Source organism: Diceros bicornis, chromosome 12, assembly GCF_020826845.1.
Source record: "Diceros bicornis minor isolate mBicDic1 chromosome 12, mDicBic1.mat.cur, whole genome shotgun sequence".
Classification (NCBI taxonomy): Eukaryota; Metazoa; Chordata; class Mammalia; order Perissodactyla; family Rhinocerotidae; genus Diceros; species Diceros bicornis.
In genome coordinates, this window is record NC_080751.1 from 32,588,013 (window position 1) to 32,604,932 (window position 16,920).

Sequence of the window (16,920 nt, forward strand, 5' to 3'; positions counted from 1 at the left end):
TGTTTCAAAGCAAAACGTAGTTTAAGAATAGCCAGGTCTTTTCATATTTTCTCCAGGTTGTAGTTTCACATTGCCTGGGATGGTAAGTTTCCCCTCACTCCCAACTTTCTTGAAAAATTTCAAACATACAAAAAAGTTAGAAAAAGAATATAGTGACCATTCTTATACTGTCCACATGGATCCAATAATTAATATTTTGCCACAGTTGCTTTACTTCTTTTTTCTCTGTATATACTTTTTAATCTAAAACATTTGAAGTAAGTTGCATGTGTTATGACTTGTCATTGCTAAATACTTATAAGAATAAGGACATTCTCCTAATAACCACAATGCCATTATCACATCTCAGAAAATTAACAATAATTACATCATCATGTCTACTCCATATGCAAACTTCCTCAGTTATCTCAAAATTGCTTTTTGTAGCTGATATTTTTTTCACCAATCCAGGATCCAGGTGAGGTTTGTACATCACATTTGGTTGTTTGTGTATTCTCTTTTAGTCTAGAACATAGGAACGTTTTTATAAAAGGAGATCTTAACAGTTTATTCATGTTAACTAGTTGGTATTAAGGTTTGAGTGGAATGATTCTGCTGCTGTACTTTTTTTTTTGGTTTCCCCTTCCCTTAAGAAGATAGAAGATATTACCTAGTTCTGATATTTTTTTCAGATTATTGCCTGTTAATCTGGATCCATTAACATTATTTGTAACTGTAACAAAAGCCAGTAAAATTTGTAAAGGGATTCATACCTGTTTTACTTGAATGCTGGTTTTTTTTTTTTTTTTTTTTTTTTTTTTGTGAGGAAGATCAGCCCTGAGCCAACATCCATGCCAATCCTCCACTTTTTGCTGAGGGAGACCTGCCCTGAGCTAACATCTATTGCCAATCCTCCTCCTTTTTTTCCCTTTTTCTCTCCAAAGCCCCAGTAGATAGTTGTATGTCATAGTTGCACATACTTCTAGTTGCTGTATGTGGGACACAGCCTCAGCATGGCTGGAGAAGCAGTGCGTCGGTGCGCGCCCAGGATCCATACCTGGGCCGCCAGTAGTGGAGCGCGCGCACTTAACCGCTAAGCCACGGGCCGGCCCCCCGAATGCTGTTTTTAATGTCTTTAGTGTAGTATTCTTGTGTGTGTGTGTTTGTGTGTGCTTCTACACATAAAAAAATTTCTCTTGTATTAGATGAATATGCTTATAAGTTGCTCTAAAATGTGTGATTTGTTCTTTTTTTTGAAGTTTGGATCTAATGGCCTTGAGGAAGTTAGCATTGTTCAAAAAAGTATAGCTTAACATTGAAGATCCTCCACAGTTTGGCCTTCATCTACCTCTGTAACCTTATTTTCCTGCTGTTCTTTGTTAACCTAATCCTCCTTCCAAAGTAAACTGTTTCCCTTATCCAGTGTCCCTTACCCTTGCTTGTTCATTTTCATAATTTTGGTTATGTCTTACCTTCTGCCTAAGAATGCTTCTGCTCATTTTCTCATTGTCACATCCTCCCTATCCTTTAAGGCCTAGCTCATATCCCTCACCAAGTTGAAGTAGTTTCTCCCTTCTTTGACTACCCATGGCTCTTTATCTGTACTTCTCTTATGACGCTTTCTGCTTTCTATTTTGAATCACACGTATTTATCATTTCTGTGAGACTGGATGTAATTTGAGATAGTATCAGTGTGTGTGTCATCTTTATGTCCTCCACATTGCTGATCATCTAGTTGGTGCTCCGTAAATAACTGTTAATTGAATAATTAAATGTTCTGTAATAAGTATCTTTACTTTCCTAGTAATGGACCAGTTGATCCAATCAGATTAATCCATAGCTAACATTAGCTGTTTGGTTCACTATAGAATCAACTTCTGCAGTTTACAGCTTTCTATTTATTTATTTATTTATTTATTTATTTAAAGATTTTATTTATTTATTTTTTCCCCCCAAAGCCCCAGTAGATAGTTGTATGTCATAGCTGCACATCCTTCTAGTTGCTGTATGTGGGACTCGGCCTCAGGATGGACGGAGAAGTGGTGCCTCGGTGCGCGCCCGGGATCTGAACCCGGGCCACCAGCATCGGAGCGCGTGCACTTAACCACCAAGCCACGGGGCCAGCCCTACAGCTTTATATTTAAATGTGACCATGAATAAGTTTAAATTTGCTACAGGAAATGCTGTGTGCTTTCTATTAACCTCTTCCCTCAAACCTTCCTTTTCTGGATAAATTATTTAGAATGTGGTTCTAGAGAGTTTTTCACCTGTATTAGATTAGACATGTTGTTGGCGTTTCCTGAACCACCTTCTAAGATCATTAGAAAACTAAGAGGAAGGTTGGGATCAGAGTGTTACTGAGAGGGACTACCCTTTGGGAGATAACTAGTCCCCTGAGAATCCTGAATCATAGCCCAACCTGCCTCATAGCATGACTGACAAGAAGTTGTCTTTGTGAGAGGCATGTACTGAGAGTTATACAGGACACTGACTCCAGGGAAACTTGAAATGAACTTTGAAGGGAGATGATGAGGAAGAGGGCAGTAATGCTGTGAAGAACTTTCTGGGCTGCTGTAGTCGAGTCAGTGATCTTTCTTACAGAAAGGGGCTGTAAATTAATTCTTGAAGCTGAGCATTGCTGGTAGTTAAATGGCCATCTCTGCGTAATAGAGTATGCATTTGAGATTAACTGGAGATGTTTAGGTCTCTCATCAACAGAGTTCCAGTGAGTGCATTTTTGTGGGATATGAGCAGGAGCAGAAGCCTGCAGGATGGGGCTCCTCAAGATAAGATTTCCAGAGAACAAATGATAGAACGCTTAAAACTCCCTTGTTATCTTTAATAAGAACATTCCAAGGAATCCCAATTCCCCAAAAAGAGAGACTTCTTGGTTTAGACTCTAGCAGAGGCTGTGGCAAGGTAGGTCGCTTTCTAAACCACCTCAGGCTCTTCCTCAGCAGTCGTGACAGTTACTAGAAAGGCCCACTGCAATCTGCTAATCTCTAGGAGTGTAGTGTTGTTTTATTGACTATAGTGTTTTTTTTCTGCCTTGTTTTGTAGACTGGTCAAAAAGAATGGATTTTACAGAGGCTTACTCTGACACTTGCTCCACGGTTGGACTTGCTGCCAGGGAAGGCAACGTTAAAGCCTTAAGAAAACTGCTCAAAAAGGGACGTAGTGTTGATGTTGCTGATAACAGGGGATGGATGCCAATTCATGAAGCAGCTTATCACAACTCTGTAGAATGTTTGCGGATGTTGATTCATGCAGGTAAAGTAAATTCAAGGTATGAGAGGGTGGACATACAAGCTGGATTAATAAAACAAAAAAAATAGTAATACATAACTTATTAATAGTATTATTTATTTCCCTTTCTATAACTATAAAATGACTGCCTGTGCATTATTAAGAATGGTATGGTTGCCTGCCTTAGGTTATGTAAGTATGGTGTTCTAGCTGGACATGTGTAAATGTTGTCCTTTATATGGAAGTGCTTGTGCTTGGCCCATTTTTATTGTCTGAGCTAGGTGATGTGGCAAAAATAGTCTGCTGTTTTAATTAAGTCATTTGGTAGTTACTGGTCATGTTTATTCTTTCTTCCTTTTCCAAACAAAAGGAACAGTGTTAACTGAGATTGGGGGTGTTGAGTGTTTTTGCTTGAATTACTTTTTCTTTTTTTTTTTTTAAATTCTTTTCAAAAGTTCCTTGATTTTGGGAATCTTTCCAATTACTCTGACTTTGTATTTGCTGAGGATACAGTAGAGAACAGGATGGACAAGGTCCCTGTCTTTATGGTGCTTATATTCCTGTCAGGGGAGACCGACAATAAATACCTAAATAATTAAACAAGATAATTTCAAAAGGTAAAAGTGTTGTGGAGAAAATAAAACAGATCAGTGGGAAAGAGACTAATCATGTGCTGCTGCCCATCTCTTCCCAACTCTGTATTCAGTTGACTTCATGCTTGTAGCTTGAGATCAGCCATGGGGGAGTATTTACGCCATGGAAATCAGCCAGTGCTACAAGCCAATGCCATAAGCTAGCCTTTTTTCCCCTGCCTGAGAGTCAGTTACACGTTTACCAGCACACTACTGAATGAAGGGCTCAGTAACGGAGACTAAATGAGATTCTGACACTCAGGAGATGGGGAATGAGAAGAGAATTGATAGTGATTGAGCACAGCTTTGTAACAGTCATTGTAGAGATACTTGATTTATATTATTTATCTAATATATATATATAAAACTACCATTGAGACAATGTTATCCCCGTTTTATTGGTGAAAAGACTAAGGCTCAGAGAAATTGACTTGTCAAAGGTTATATAATAAACTAGGTATTTGATTTGAACCTATTTCTCTCTGATTATAAAGCCCATGTTTTTTCTACTATAGCATGCTTCCAACATTTAATCAAAGTGAACATTTTTAGCATTCACTTAATTTAAACAGGTTGAATATAACACTCTGTGTTGTAATACTCAGTGAACCATTTACATTTCAGTGATCATGGAAATTCAGATTCTTCTTCCCTGCGTATTTATCATCCCCAGGTATAGCACGAAAAATTTAGACTTCTGGGGCCAGAGCCCATCAGAATTACTAACTCATTACTTCATGGATGGGAAAGAAAATGATCCTTACATTGTTTTTATGTGTGTGTTTGTTTTGTTTTGTTTTGTTTTAAGGGATGAGGAATGGTAAGACTAAATTCCCAAATTATAATACAGGAAGTTTGTCATGATTGCTTTTTAAGTCACATGTTATAGAGTCTATTTTAGTTGAATGTTTAAAGATATTAGGAAAACAGACTTTATGCCTCAGATTTTAAAAGCTTAATATATTTTCAAAATTTGTTTGAAGTTAATTCTGTAGCTTGAGTTCCCAAACTATTTCTAGTGACAAATAAAGGTGTGAATTTGAAAATTCTTTTCTAGTTAAAAACCTCATTCCCCATGTACTGTTATCTGTTACCACATCAGAACAGTGTTATGTTAAAATTTTTTTCACTTAGCTGCTGAATAAACTTAGGTATACTTTTGACTAAATGTGTTTGAACTGGCTGTTCAAGTTATCTATGTTTTCTTTTTTTAGTAATTTTGAATATCACTTTTATTATTAATGACTTCTTTTTTAGGCTTGATGTTTTTGAAGGATAAGATAGCTACACATAGTTAATTAACTATGTGAGTAGTTGATGTAAGTGGTCAAATAAAATTTTCTCACTGTATTTTTATTAGAGTTCACTCCTATGAAATAAGCTTTGGATAAATCTAATTTATGTGCAGTACATACACAAGGATTAGGGTAGGGACAAGGAGATAGGAAGTAGGGTATGCAGAGGGTAGGAAGCAACTATATGACTTATTTTAGGAAGTGGTGACATTTTTGTTCTGTCTTCCATGAGTTTGGTTGTTTTTTTGTAGATGGAACTAATGTCTAAAATTCTGTCGGATTTGGTTATCTGATTCACTAACTAGAAAAATCAAACTGGAATGAGGCAGAAGAGATGCATAGCCTATTGGTCACTTTAAAAAATGTTTTAGGGCCGGCCCCGTGGCTTAGCGGTTAAGTGTGCGCGCTCCGCTGCTGGCGGCCCGGGTTTGGATCCCGGGCGCGCACCGACACGCTGCTTCTCCGGCCATGCTGAGGCCGCGTCCCACATGCAGCAACTAGAAGGATGTGCAGCTATGACATACAACTATCTACTGGGGCTTTGGGGGGAAAATAAATAAATAAAATCTTAAAAAAAAAATGTTTTATATATTCCCCTGGCTCATCCCCCTTTTGTAAATTAACTAAAGTCTATAGTTTATTCAGATCCCCTTCCTTTTAAAAAAGATTATAATTTAAACTTTTCTGAATGATTCAGGTTCAGGAACATTGACCAGTGAGTAATGGTAGTTGACTACTTTGTAAAAGGTCTAGCTACATATGAGGAGTGTTTTAAAATGACGATGAAGTACAAACGTTTCTAGTCTTGAAGAGTGAAGGTGAGGTCTCTTCTGCTTAATGATGACAACGGCATCTTTATATCTATACCAGTTAACTTGGTATTATGGGTTAATGTTAAAAGTTTCCAAAGCAAGTTTGACATTTCTGTCATTCTTTATACTTGCTATGCCTGTGTTTTATATGATTCATAATTCTCTTGTCTCTGTGGCTCATCTGGTGTACATAAAAGTGTCTTTTATTATAATTTCTGCCTCCTTGAACTTCATCTAATATTAGTCAACTGCCAGAGATTCCTAAAACATGCCTTTTATTAGTGCACTAAAGTATGAAGGTGCTCAGGCCTACACAAAAATAATGGAAGAGACTTAAATGGCTAGAAACGCTTTGCTTTACTATCTCTCTCCTATTTAAATCCAGAATCTAGCCTGAGAATCATACATGGTCTTCTCATTCAAGTTGGAGAAGAGCATTCAAGTGTGGTATGGATTACTTAGAAATTTAATATGCATATATATATATATATTTTTTTCACTGTACCTTTCTGTTTAAAGTATTACCACAAATAACAAAATTGCTTGTCTTCTTTCCTGTATTGCTATATTGGAGGTTTGGTGTAGCAGGTACTGAGATTTCATGAAGCTTGTCATCTTGGAGGGCAGTAATGATCTTCAGTGGCAGTTAATCATGTCATTCAATAGTAAACCATTTGCTGACTAAAGGTCGTATAAAATTTTGTAATTAATTATAGCATATCTCTAACAAATACTTGTATTTGGCAAATATATGATCTAATTCATAGTGCTTTTTATTAGTTCATGTTAAGAAAATATTATGCTGCTGGGGCCGGCCAGTGGCCTAGCGGTTAAGCTCATGTGCTCCGCTTTAGTGGCCTGAGGTTCCCAGGTTTGGATCCCGGGCACACATCTATGCACCGCTTGTCAAGCCATGCTGTGGCAGCCATCCCGCATATAAAGTAGAGGAAGATGGGCACAGATGTGAGCCCAGGGCCAATCTTCCTCAGCAAAATGAAGAGGATTGGCAGCGGATGTTAGCTCAGGGCTAATCTTCCTCATCAAAAAAAAAAAAAAGGAAAAAGAAAAGAAAATATTATGTTGTCATACTGGGCATGGTATCAGATGCTGAAGATCCTTAGATAAATAAGGCAGTGTAGCATAGTGATTAAGAGTTGTGTTCAGATGGACCTGGGTTCTACTGACTCCATTACTTTATTGATGTGACCTCGGACAGTGGTTCAGTTTCTTCATCTGTTAGATAGAAATACTCCATTCCAGCTCAGGCCAGAAACTGTGGGCCACCCTTTATTTTTTTCTTTTTCTTATGTCCCTCATCCAATCAATCAGCAAATCTTTGTGTGTGTGTATTTGTATATATCTGTGTGTATGTATACACCCCCTCCCGCCGCAACAATCACACCACTTTTCACCACCCCCACAGCTGCTAATTCTTTGGTATGAGCCACATCATCTCTTGCCTGGATGGCTGCAGTAGCATCCTACCAAATCTGTTTCTGCCCTTGCTTCCTCCCCATCCTACCATAGTCTAGTCTTAGTATATCAGAAGGATCCTTTTACAACATGTCAGACTATGTCTCTCTTCTGCTCTAAACTCTGCAATAGCTCCCCATTTCATTCTGAGTAAAAGCACTGTTGCATGGTATTTCATAGTATAATACATTTAATCATTCTCCTGTTGATGGACATTTTGTTTCCTAAAATTTTGCTATTATAAGTGGTTTCAGTTAACAGCCTTATACATATATGTATCTTTGTGCACACAGTTGAGCGTTTCTGTGGGATGGAGTTTTAGAAGTGAAATTGCTGGTGCAAGAAGTGTGTAGTTAAAATATTGATAGACTGGTAAATTATCTGTCATTAATCAGAACTCTTTCAGTAATGAGTGAAAGAAGCCTAGTTCAAACTACCTTACACAAAGAAAGGGAGTATAGTAGCTTGTGTAAATGCTAATTCTGAATGGTAGCTCTTTTCAGACATTGCTGGACGCTAATATTTAAAATGATGTCATTGGGCTCTGGGTCTCCCTGTCTCTCACCTCTGCTTTTCTCTATGTTGATTTTATTCTCAGGCAGGCTTTCTCTTTGGAAGTTCTAGGCATACTTTGTCTTTAAAGAGCTCTATGTGTATTCTGGATATTAATCCTTTGCTGTTATATGTGTTTCAGATATTTCACATATTGTCTCCTGGTCTTTTAATTTTTTGTAGCATCTGATTTCTTTGTAGTGCCTTCAAACCTCTTCTTTTCCACTGACTTCTCTTTATCTTACGTGCTTGGTAAAGTCTCTTTAAGGGTTGTCTGAGAATTTTACACGTAGTGAAATTTTTTGTGTTGTGGAAATTATTTTATATCCAACTTTTTCTTTGAATTCCTAAATGAAACATAATGAGGTGATGTACATTGTGCAAAGTGCTTGACTACAGAATCTACCTGAAATTGACATTTATCACTCTTTGTGATTGGCGTACCGTAAATTTGTTTGGGCTCATCAAATTGTGGCTCAACTGTTGAGATAAGGTTCTGATCTTAATATTTAACCTATGTTAACCTCTACTTAAATATGTAATCTCTACTTAAAACCATGTGGTTTTGTTTTCCTTTTTAGGGGTTTGAGGAAAACAAAATAAAAATCTACCACCTATCACAAACAAATAAGCAAGTTTATTATTAATAAGTTAAAGGACACTTTGTGTCAGGAAACATCGAGTTGTGGTATCATTGCCAGAGTGTTCAAGTCAACTCTTGCCAAAATTGATGCACAGGTGTCAGTGGCTGGCATTGGTCCAGCTGACATGGCTCCAGTCCTCAAGGTGTAGCCAAGAAAGAACTCACAGATTGTCATGAAAGAACTGAAGTGCCCATCGGGTGTGTCCATTAGGAAGACTTGAATGCCTTTACCATTTAAAGTTTTGGTAAGCGGAATAGAAGCACAAACCCCTTTGCCTTCCAGTGAGAAGTAAATAGAGGTTAAGGTGTTAAAAACTATTAAGTGCCATTTTTCCAAGAATCCCTCTTGTACGGAAAGGAAGAGAGCGGTGGTTGATGGTTCTATAGAAGATAGATAAAGTCCCTTTGGTCCCCCCATATCAATTAAGAAGGGCGGTGTATCATTGGAACTTTCAAAACCAATTTATATTGGGTCCTGAAAACTTTCTTAAAGTGATATTTTGGAGACTTTCTCCAATTTGTAATGACTGTGACAGTACTTAAATATTGTAAATCTGTTGAACCCTTTTGAGGGTTGGGCTGGCTATTTTATCCTTGTTTTACTGTTAAGGAACCTGCACCTGAGAGGGTTTAAGTAATTTACCCAAAGAGTAATCCAACTATAAGAGTAAAGCCAGGATTGCAGGCCAAATCTTCTAACTCCAAATCCATTGCTTTTTTTTTTTTTTTTTGTGAGGAAGATCAGCCCTGAGCTAACATCCATGCCCATCCTCCTCTTTTTGCTGAGGAAGACCGGCCCCGAGCTAACATCTATTGCCAATCCTCCTCCTTTTTTTTTTTTTTCCCCCTTTTTCTCCCCAAAGCCCCAGTAGATAGTTGTATGTCATAGTTGCACATCCTTTTAGTTGATGTGTGTGGGACGCCGCCTCAGCATGGCCGGAGAAGTGGTGCATCGGTGCACGCCTGGGATCCGAACCCGGGCTGCTAGTAGCGGAGCACCTGCACCTAACCGCTAAGCCACGGGGCCGGCCCCCCATTGCTTTTTCTAAACCACGTTACTTTCCTTGTCTTTGGGTTTCAGAGTTAGCTAAATATATCTATTTTTTCTGTAGGTAAAATGTTTAGGCGCCGGCCAGGTGGCGTAGCGATTAAGTTCGTGTGCTCTGCATTGCTGGCCTGGGGTTCCCTGGTTTGGATCCTGGGCATGGACTGATGCACTGCTTGTCACACCATGCAGTGGCCGCATCCCGTATAAGGTAGAGGAAGGTGGGCATGGATGTTAGCCCAGGGCCAGTCTTCCTCAATAAAAGAGGAGGATTGGCAACAGATGTTAGCTCAGGGCTAGTTTTCCTCACCGAAAAAAAAAATCTGTAAGGATCTCAATTGAGTAGTAAACTGACTTCACTATATCTCATCCTGAGTGAGAAGGGCCTTTTCTTTTCTTCATAGATAATTGCATAGGAGATTTTGTTTCCCTTTTGTAGGATGAGTATGTGTGCAAATCACTAAGGATGGCCTTCATTCAGGTGGGGATTAAGCTCCCTTCCTTGAGGGGGGAGTATCTACATAAATTATTTGGAATTCTTCTGATATTTGGAATATCTCTTCTTTCCCATTTATTTACTTATTCAGTCATTTATATCTGCATGGACTCATGAATATTTATTTTGTACATTGGGTTATAATCCAATATGATGTTATTTGTTTTGTTGCTCAAATTGTCCTAGCTTTTGCCATTGGATGCCCTTTCATATTGACTCCTGTGTTTCTTTGACATGCCCTCATTTTTGCTTTTTGAGCACTTTTTTACTTTCTGAACCTACAAGGTGTCCCAGGCTCATTTTGTATATCTGTGTGCCAACCGTAGAATCACCCATTCTCCTGGGAGCCCTGGTTCCTTTTATTGGAGAGTGGTATGCAAATCCAAGGTCTGGGCACTGGATGTGCTTGATGCTACTGGCATGTCATTGCTTTTAAGCCCTTTCAGCCGACAGAGCTAGGAAATATATTTATGTATTATAACCTATGTGTATACACACATCTATAAGTATTTCTATATCCATCTCTCTCTATATTAAAGCTAAACATGAGTTCATACTGATGTCTGGACTCTAGTCTGGTACCATATGGTTCATTCTAGTCTTCCTCTGCTTATCTGTAACCTCCCTCTCCACCAGTGAGAAACCTTGCTGTCATTATCTACCATCCGTTTATTTATTTATTCATTCAATCTTATTGTACATATATAGTGGTTTCAGAATTGTTAATCTGTACTCCTATGAGAAACAACTTCACCAACTAGACTACAGTGTTTATATACAGTTCCTTTTGTCTTTAGCCTTGCAATTTCTGGTCATAACACCATTTTCCAAAGTTACTTAGGCCAGCATCTTATTTCTCCCCTCCCTCAGTGACGTTATACCGTACATTTCTAATCCAATTAGATGTATTTATCACAGTCTACATTCTGTCCTAGGATTTCCCCACTGCCCGCCTCCTGGTTGATTTTTTTTTTAAATTGCATATATTAGGTAAGATTCGCTCTTTCTGCTGTAAAGTATAATATTTTAAATGGGCAGGATTAAACCTTATCTCTTTTTCTTCTTTCTCAGTGGAAGAGGACATCCTTCCTTCTTTTGGAACTTCCAAAAGAAAGTTCCTCGGCATCTGTAATGCAGCACTGGTCTAGGTCTCCTACCTTTCAGCTATCATCTCTTTTTGCTTCTGCTGGCTCCTCCTCTCCCTGATGGGCACCTTCCTCTCTGCCTTTGTACCAATACCACATTATTTTACTTATTCTAACTTTAAGACCTGATTTAATATATAGTAAGTCTAGGCTCCCTTCAATACTTGCCCTGTTTATTTTTCTAAATTTTTTGTTGTTCTTACCTGCCCTCCCCAACCCCTGTCAACTTGAATCACTTTACCAAATATACAACCAACCAACGAACCAATAGCCAGCTCTTTTGGCATTTTGATTAGAATATAATAAATTTATTAATTATTTTGGGAAGAATAAGCATCTTTATAATATTGAAATTTCCCGTTTAGGAGCTATCTGTATATCTATATCTACATATATCTGTGTGTTCTTAGCTTTTTATGTCTTAACCTTATAGTTTTGTGGATATCTGAATAAAGGTCAATTTCTGACTAATCTGGGAAACATTGTCTTTGTGATATGAACTGTTAAAATTTAACTACTCTGTCTTGCTGTTTAGTTGTGTATCCTGTAAAGTTTTAGGCTATTTTCTTTGAATATTTATGCTTATAAGCTATTATTTGAATATTATTATGGCTAAGTCTGCCACTTTCATCAGTGAGTTACAATGATAAGAATTACTTGACAGATGATTATTTTAGTCAGGAGCATTAGTTTTAATTCTGGTATTTCAAGAAAATATTATTTAAATTTTTTTGTTTTTTGTTTTTGTTTATTACTACTCTCAGAAATGCCTTCACCATTTACCTTACAGCCCATCCTCCTATTGTGGGTTTAGAATTTTATTGTTTTGGAAGCAAAGGTAAGAAAGTCACTTCTCAATATAGTCTTTTGCTTTGGAGTTACAAAAATTTTAATGTAGGTGTATTTACATAATTTGAGTGTTACCAGAACCTTGAGATTTTCATAATAAACCCTAGAAACCTTAAAGTAAATTAACTTGTAAGTTTCTTATAAATGGTATGCTACTGTTTGATTTCTTTGGAGTACATTTTATTACTTTAGAAATGTGATCTTCATTAACTATTAGGCTGTGGTCTTAAGTTAGAAAAGGAGTATTTTAAACTACCTTCATGTTGTTAGTTGAATACAAGGAAGTAATACTAGAAATGAGACCATTTCTCTCATGGAAATTTAGAAATAAAAAAATCAAGTTTATTAATATTTCAGTAAATCTTGCTTAAGCAAATCTTTGGTGTAGCCTCCTGTTCAGATCTTGCTTTTGTTACCTTTCAACTCCTGCCACTCTGCTCCCCCACCCACCAAAAATTAGAGAAAAGAAAATGAGTGTACGGGCAGAATTTGTGTGTTAAGAATACCAGAGAGCTGTTCACACTGTGACCCCTATAGAACTTTTTCTCAATTTTCTAGAGTTTTAATCTGTGAGACCTCCCATTTATAATTATATTTTGATGTTTCATTATATTCTTATTGGAATCTTTGCTTTTTAATCCCAAGAAATAGAAGTGATATCTTCTAGTTGATGGTTTTTTATTCTTACATAGATTCATCTGAAAACTACATTAAAACAAAGACTTTTGAAGGCTTCTGTGCATTACATCTTGCTGCAAGTCAAGGACATTGGAAGATTGTACAGATTCTTTTAGAAGCTGGAGCCGATCCTAATGCAACTACTTTAGAGGAAACCACGCCGCTGTTTTTAGGTGAAGTATGCTATTTGTGGTACAGATGCAATTTTTAAATTTTAATGTTTTTGTTAAAGAAACTAAGGTTAACATTCCCCCAAGATATTGTCTTTATAGTATGTTCTTGGACAAATATTATACTGCCACTTCTTTGATTCTGAAACCAAAAAGGTGTTTTTAAAGGCTCCCCACTTGTTTTCCACCCTTGGACGATAGCATCTGGGAATATCTTTAAATGTTTATTTAAAGTTGTAAAATCTGTTCTGAGCTGTGGTTACCATTGTTGTTCTCAGTGTTGTTCTGAAGACTAGGTAGAGCTTAAATCATACCAATAGTTACAAGGTTAACTGTGAATGTTTTATGTTTGCTTTTTCTTTTTTTTAGCATTAAGAAATTAAGAAAGTTTTATGGAATAAATCACCAACTAATCTTTTAATGCCAGTAAATTTTTTGCCTTTATGGCTTCAGACTATTCAGACATCTTCAATTATGGACTGTTTTTTAATTCTTTAAGGACAAAGGCTGAATTCTAAAGGACATACTTCTAGTACCTTTTTTTTTTTCCCTCCCTCCTTCCCTTTGATCCTGTTTGTCTTCAGAGACATTGTGGCCCATAAAGTTTAGTGGAACATGAGAAAGTTACGAGAATAAACATCTGTCTAGAGTCACTGTGTCTGCACTACAGTTTTGGTCCTGTCATGTGTAATTTTTATGTTCATTTATTTACTGTATGCTTCAGTTTCCTCACCTATAGAATGAGAGGAATAATACCCACCTAGTCTTTATTGGGCTGAGAATAAAATGAAATGTGTGTGAAAGTACTTTTTTCCTTGTGAACTTAAAAATATATACTCTTAAAATTTATGTGTATTAAAATTCGTTTTTTTAATGTACAGTTCTGTGAGTTTTGATGTATGCATAAAATTATGTAATGACAATGACAATCAAGACATAGAACTGTTACATCACCCTGCAAAATTCCATCATGCTGCCTATTTTTTTTTTTTTTTTCTCTTTTTGTGGGGAATATCAGCCCTGAGCTAACATCTGACGCCAATCCTCTTTTTTTGCTGAGGAAGACTGGCCCTGGGCTAACATCCGTGCCCATCTTCCTCTACTTCATATGGGACCCTGCCACAGCACGGCTTGACAAGTGGTGTGTCGGTGCGCACCCGGGATCCAAACCTGTGAACCCCGGGCCACTGAAGCGGAGTGCACACACTTAACCGCTGCGCCACTGGGCTGGCCCATTGCTGTCTATTTTTAATCAACCTTTGCCCCCTACTTTTCGACCCCTGAGAACCAGTCATCTGTTTTCATCCCTGTAGTTTGCTTTTTTGCAGAATGTCATAAAGATATATGGAATAATACAACATGTAACCTTTGAGACTGACTTCTTTCAGTTAGCATAATGCTTTTGAGATTCATACATGTTGTTGCATGTATCAATAGTTCATTCTTTTTTATTGCTAAAAGGTATTCCATTATATGAATGTACAGCAGTTTATCCATTTACCAGTTGACAGACATTTGAATTGTTGTCAGTGTTTGGTGATGATGAATAAATTGCTACAAACATTTGCATGCAGGTTTTATTTGACTATAAGTTTTCATTTCTCTGGGATTAATACTTAGGATTGTTGGTTCCTGTGGTAAGTATATGTTTAACTTTGGAAAAGAATTTGAAAGTTTCTTATAAAGTGACTCTACCGTTGTGCATTCCCTCCAGTAATGTTTGAGTTTCACTTATCCCACATCGTCACCAACACTTGGTATTGACAAATTTTTCTTTTTCAGTTTTACATTTTAGCCATTTTAATAGAGATTTAGTGGTATCTCATTGTGGTTTTAATTTGCATTTTTCCTGATTGCTAATGATGTTGAGCATCTTTTCATGTGATTATTCGCCATCTTTCTTTTTTTTCTGCATTACTTTTGTGTTTAGACATTTTGTTTTGAAATAATTTCAGACTTATGGAAATGTTCAATAACAGTATAAAGGATTCTTGTATACTTTTCACCCAAATTTTGTTCTTTTGCCATGTTCACTTTATCATTTTTCCTCTGTTTATCGATATGTTTTTCTGAACCCTTTAAGATTAAATTGTAAACATAATGCTTCTTTACCCATAAATACTTCAGTGGGAACTTCCTAAAAGCAATGAAATTCTCTTATATAACTGCCACATTATGATCAAAATCAGGAAGTTAGCATTGATACAGTACTGTTATTTAACCTTCAGATCTTACTCAGTTTTGCCAATTGTTCCACTAATGCCCTTAATAGCAAAAAAAATATTTTTAATTTAGTTCAGCATCCAATCCCGGATCACTTGTTATATTTAGTTATTGTGTCTCTTGAGCCTCCTGTAATTTGGAACAGTTTTTCAGTCTTTATCTTTTATGATTTTAACATTTTTGAAGAGTTCAGGCCATTTATTTTATAGAATATCTTTCAATTTGGGTTTTTCTAATGTTTTTTCTTCGTAAAGTTCAGGTTATGCATTTCTGACAGGAGTACCACAGAAGTGAAATGGTATCTTAGCACATCTTATCAGGAAGAATATGACCCATTACTGGTGATATTAATTTATAGAAGTATTTTGAATATGTGAAATGTATCATTATGAAGATGTTTCATGGAAGCCTTACTGTAATATGGTTCAAGTTTCCTAGAGGGGAGATTGCTTTTTTATATAGTTTATTTTTTTCCAACATGCACATTTAACCCACTATGGATATTCTGTACAACTACTAGTAAGCTTTCGTTGAGGCCCAGCTATGTGCAATCTCTATTCTGGTTGCTGTCTTCAAGGAATCTACCATATAGAGGAGTGAACAAAATGAATTAAGTCTTGTAAAGTATTCAAGATATTAAAAGAGGAAAAAATAAGTCACCCTGGGATGACAGGAAGGCGTCATGTGCAGGGTATCATATTAATAGTAACAATAATGTTTATTGAGCAGAAGTGTATATCAAGCCCTGTGTCAGGTGTTTAATTTTAGTTTTAGCTTGTTGAATTTTCACCGTGATTCTGTGAGAAATATACTATTATTATTTCCACTTTTACAAATGAGGAAGCTATACAAACCTTATATTTAGCATCAGAAGAGCTATATTTGAGTCTTGATCCTGCTATTGTCTGTCTATTGGTTGGAATAGCATTTTCTGAGTTGATTCAGTGAGCTATTAATAGATGTTCATTGACAAAAGGGTTCCTGATCAACATATGTTTGGGAAATACTATGTACTTTATTGCCCAAGGTAAAAAACAAAAACAAAAACAAAACTGTTAGCCACGTAGCTTAATGCGTGCTCCCAGTCTGGAGTATCCTCTGCACTCTCTGTTATCCTATTTTAGTATCTTTGTAGTTCTAATCACTGACTGCAGTTATTTATTTGCTTCCTTGTTTATGGACTGTCCCCTCCACCATAAAGAATGTTCTGTGAGAACAGAGATTTTATTTATCTTGTTCACTATTGTAACTCTCAAACCAGATCAGTGCCTGGTATATGATAGGCATTCAGTAAATTATTTGGTGAATGAAAGAATTAAGGACTCTGAGAAGGCCTCTTATAAAACAACACTTGTTTTAACTTTAACCCAGCATTTTGAAATGCGGTTGACCATAATATTTTTTTTCTTTATGGAACACTTAGAATATCTCAAAGAAATTAATATTCCATGGGACTATTTGAGAAATGCTAGTTTGGTCACTTGTTTTACAGTTTCAAAATATAATAGTCCCATTTATGAAATTCAGTATTGTGCTTACTTATATAAGTATTTGGAAAAAATTAGAGAAGCAAAAATTTTAGTGATTTATATTTCAGGATGTATTTAACTTGCAATGTTTTTATGTTAATGAAGGAAGAGTTGCTAAGATAATTCAAACCAGTGAATAGCTTTAAATCACTT

General features: G+C 36.6%; 1 protein-coding gene across 1 annotated transcript in view; it reads left to right on the top strand.

Moving 5' to 3' along the window:
• ASB3 (ankyrin repeat and SOCS box containing 3) overlaps window positions 1-16,920 on the top strand; it is a 105,517-nt gene that overhangs the window by 34,457 nt on the left and 54,140 nt on the right. The window contains exons 2-3 of the mRNA XM_058551244.1: window positions 3,040-3,249; window positions 12,860-13,018. Coding sequence (XP_058407227.1) covers window positions 3,040-3,249; window positions 12,860-13,018 — 369 coding nt within the window. The remainder of the gene's footprint in view (window positions 1-3,039; window positions 3,250-12,859; window positions 13,019-16,920) is intronic.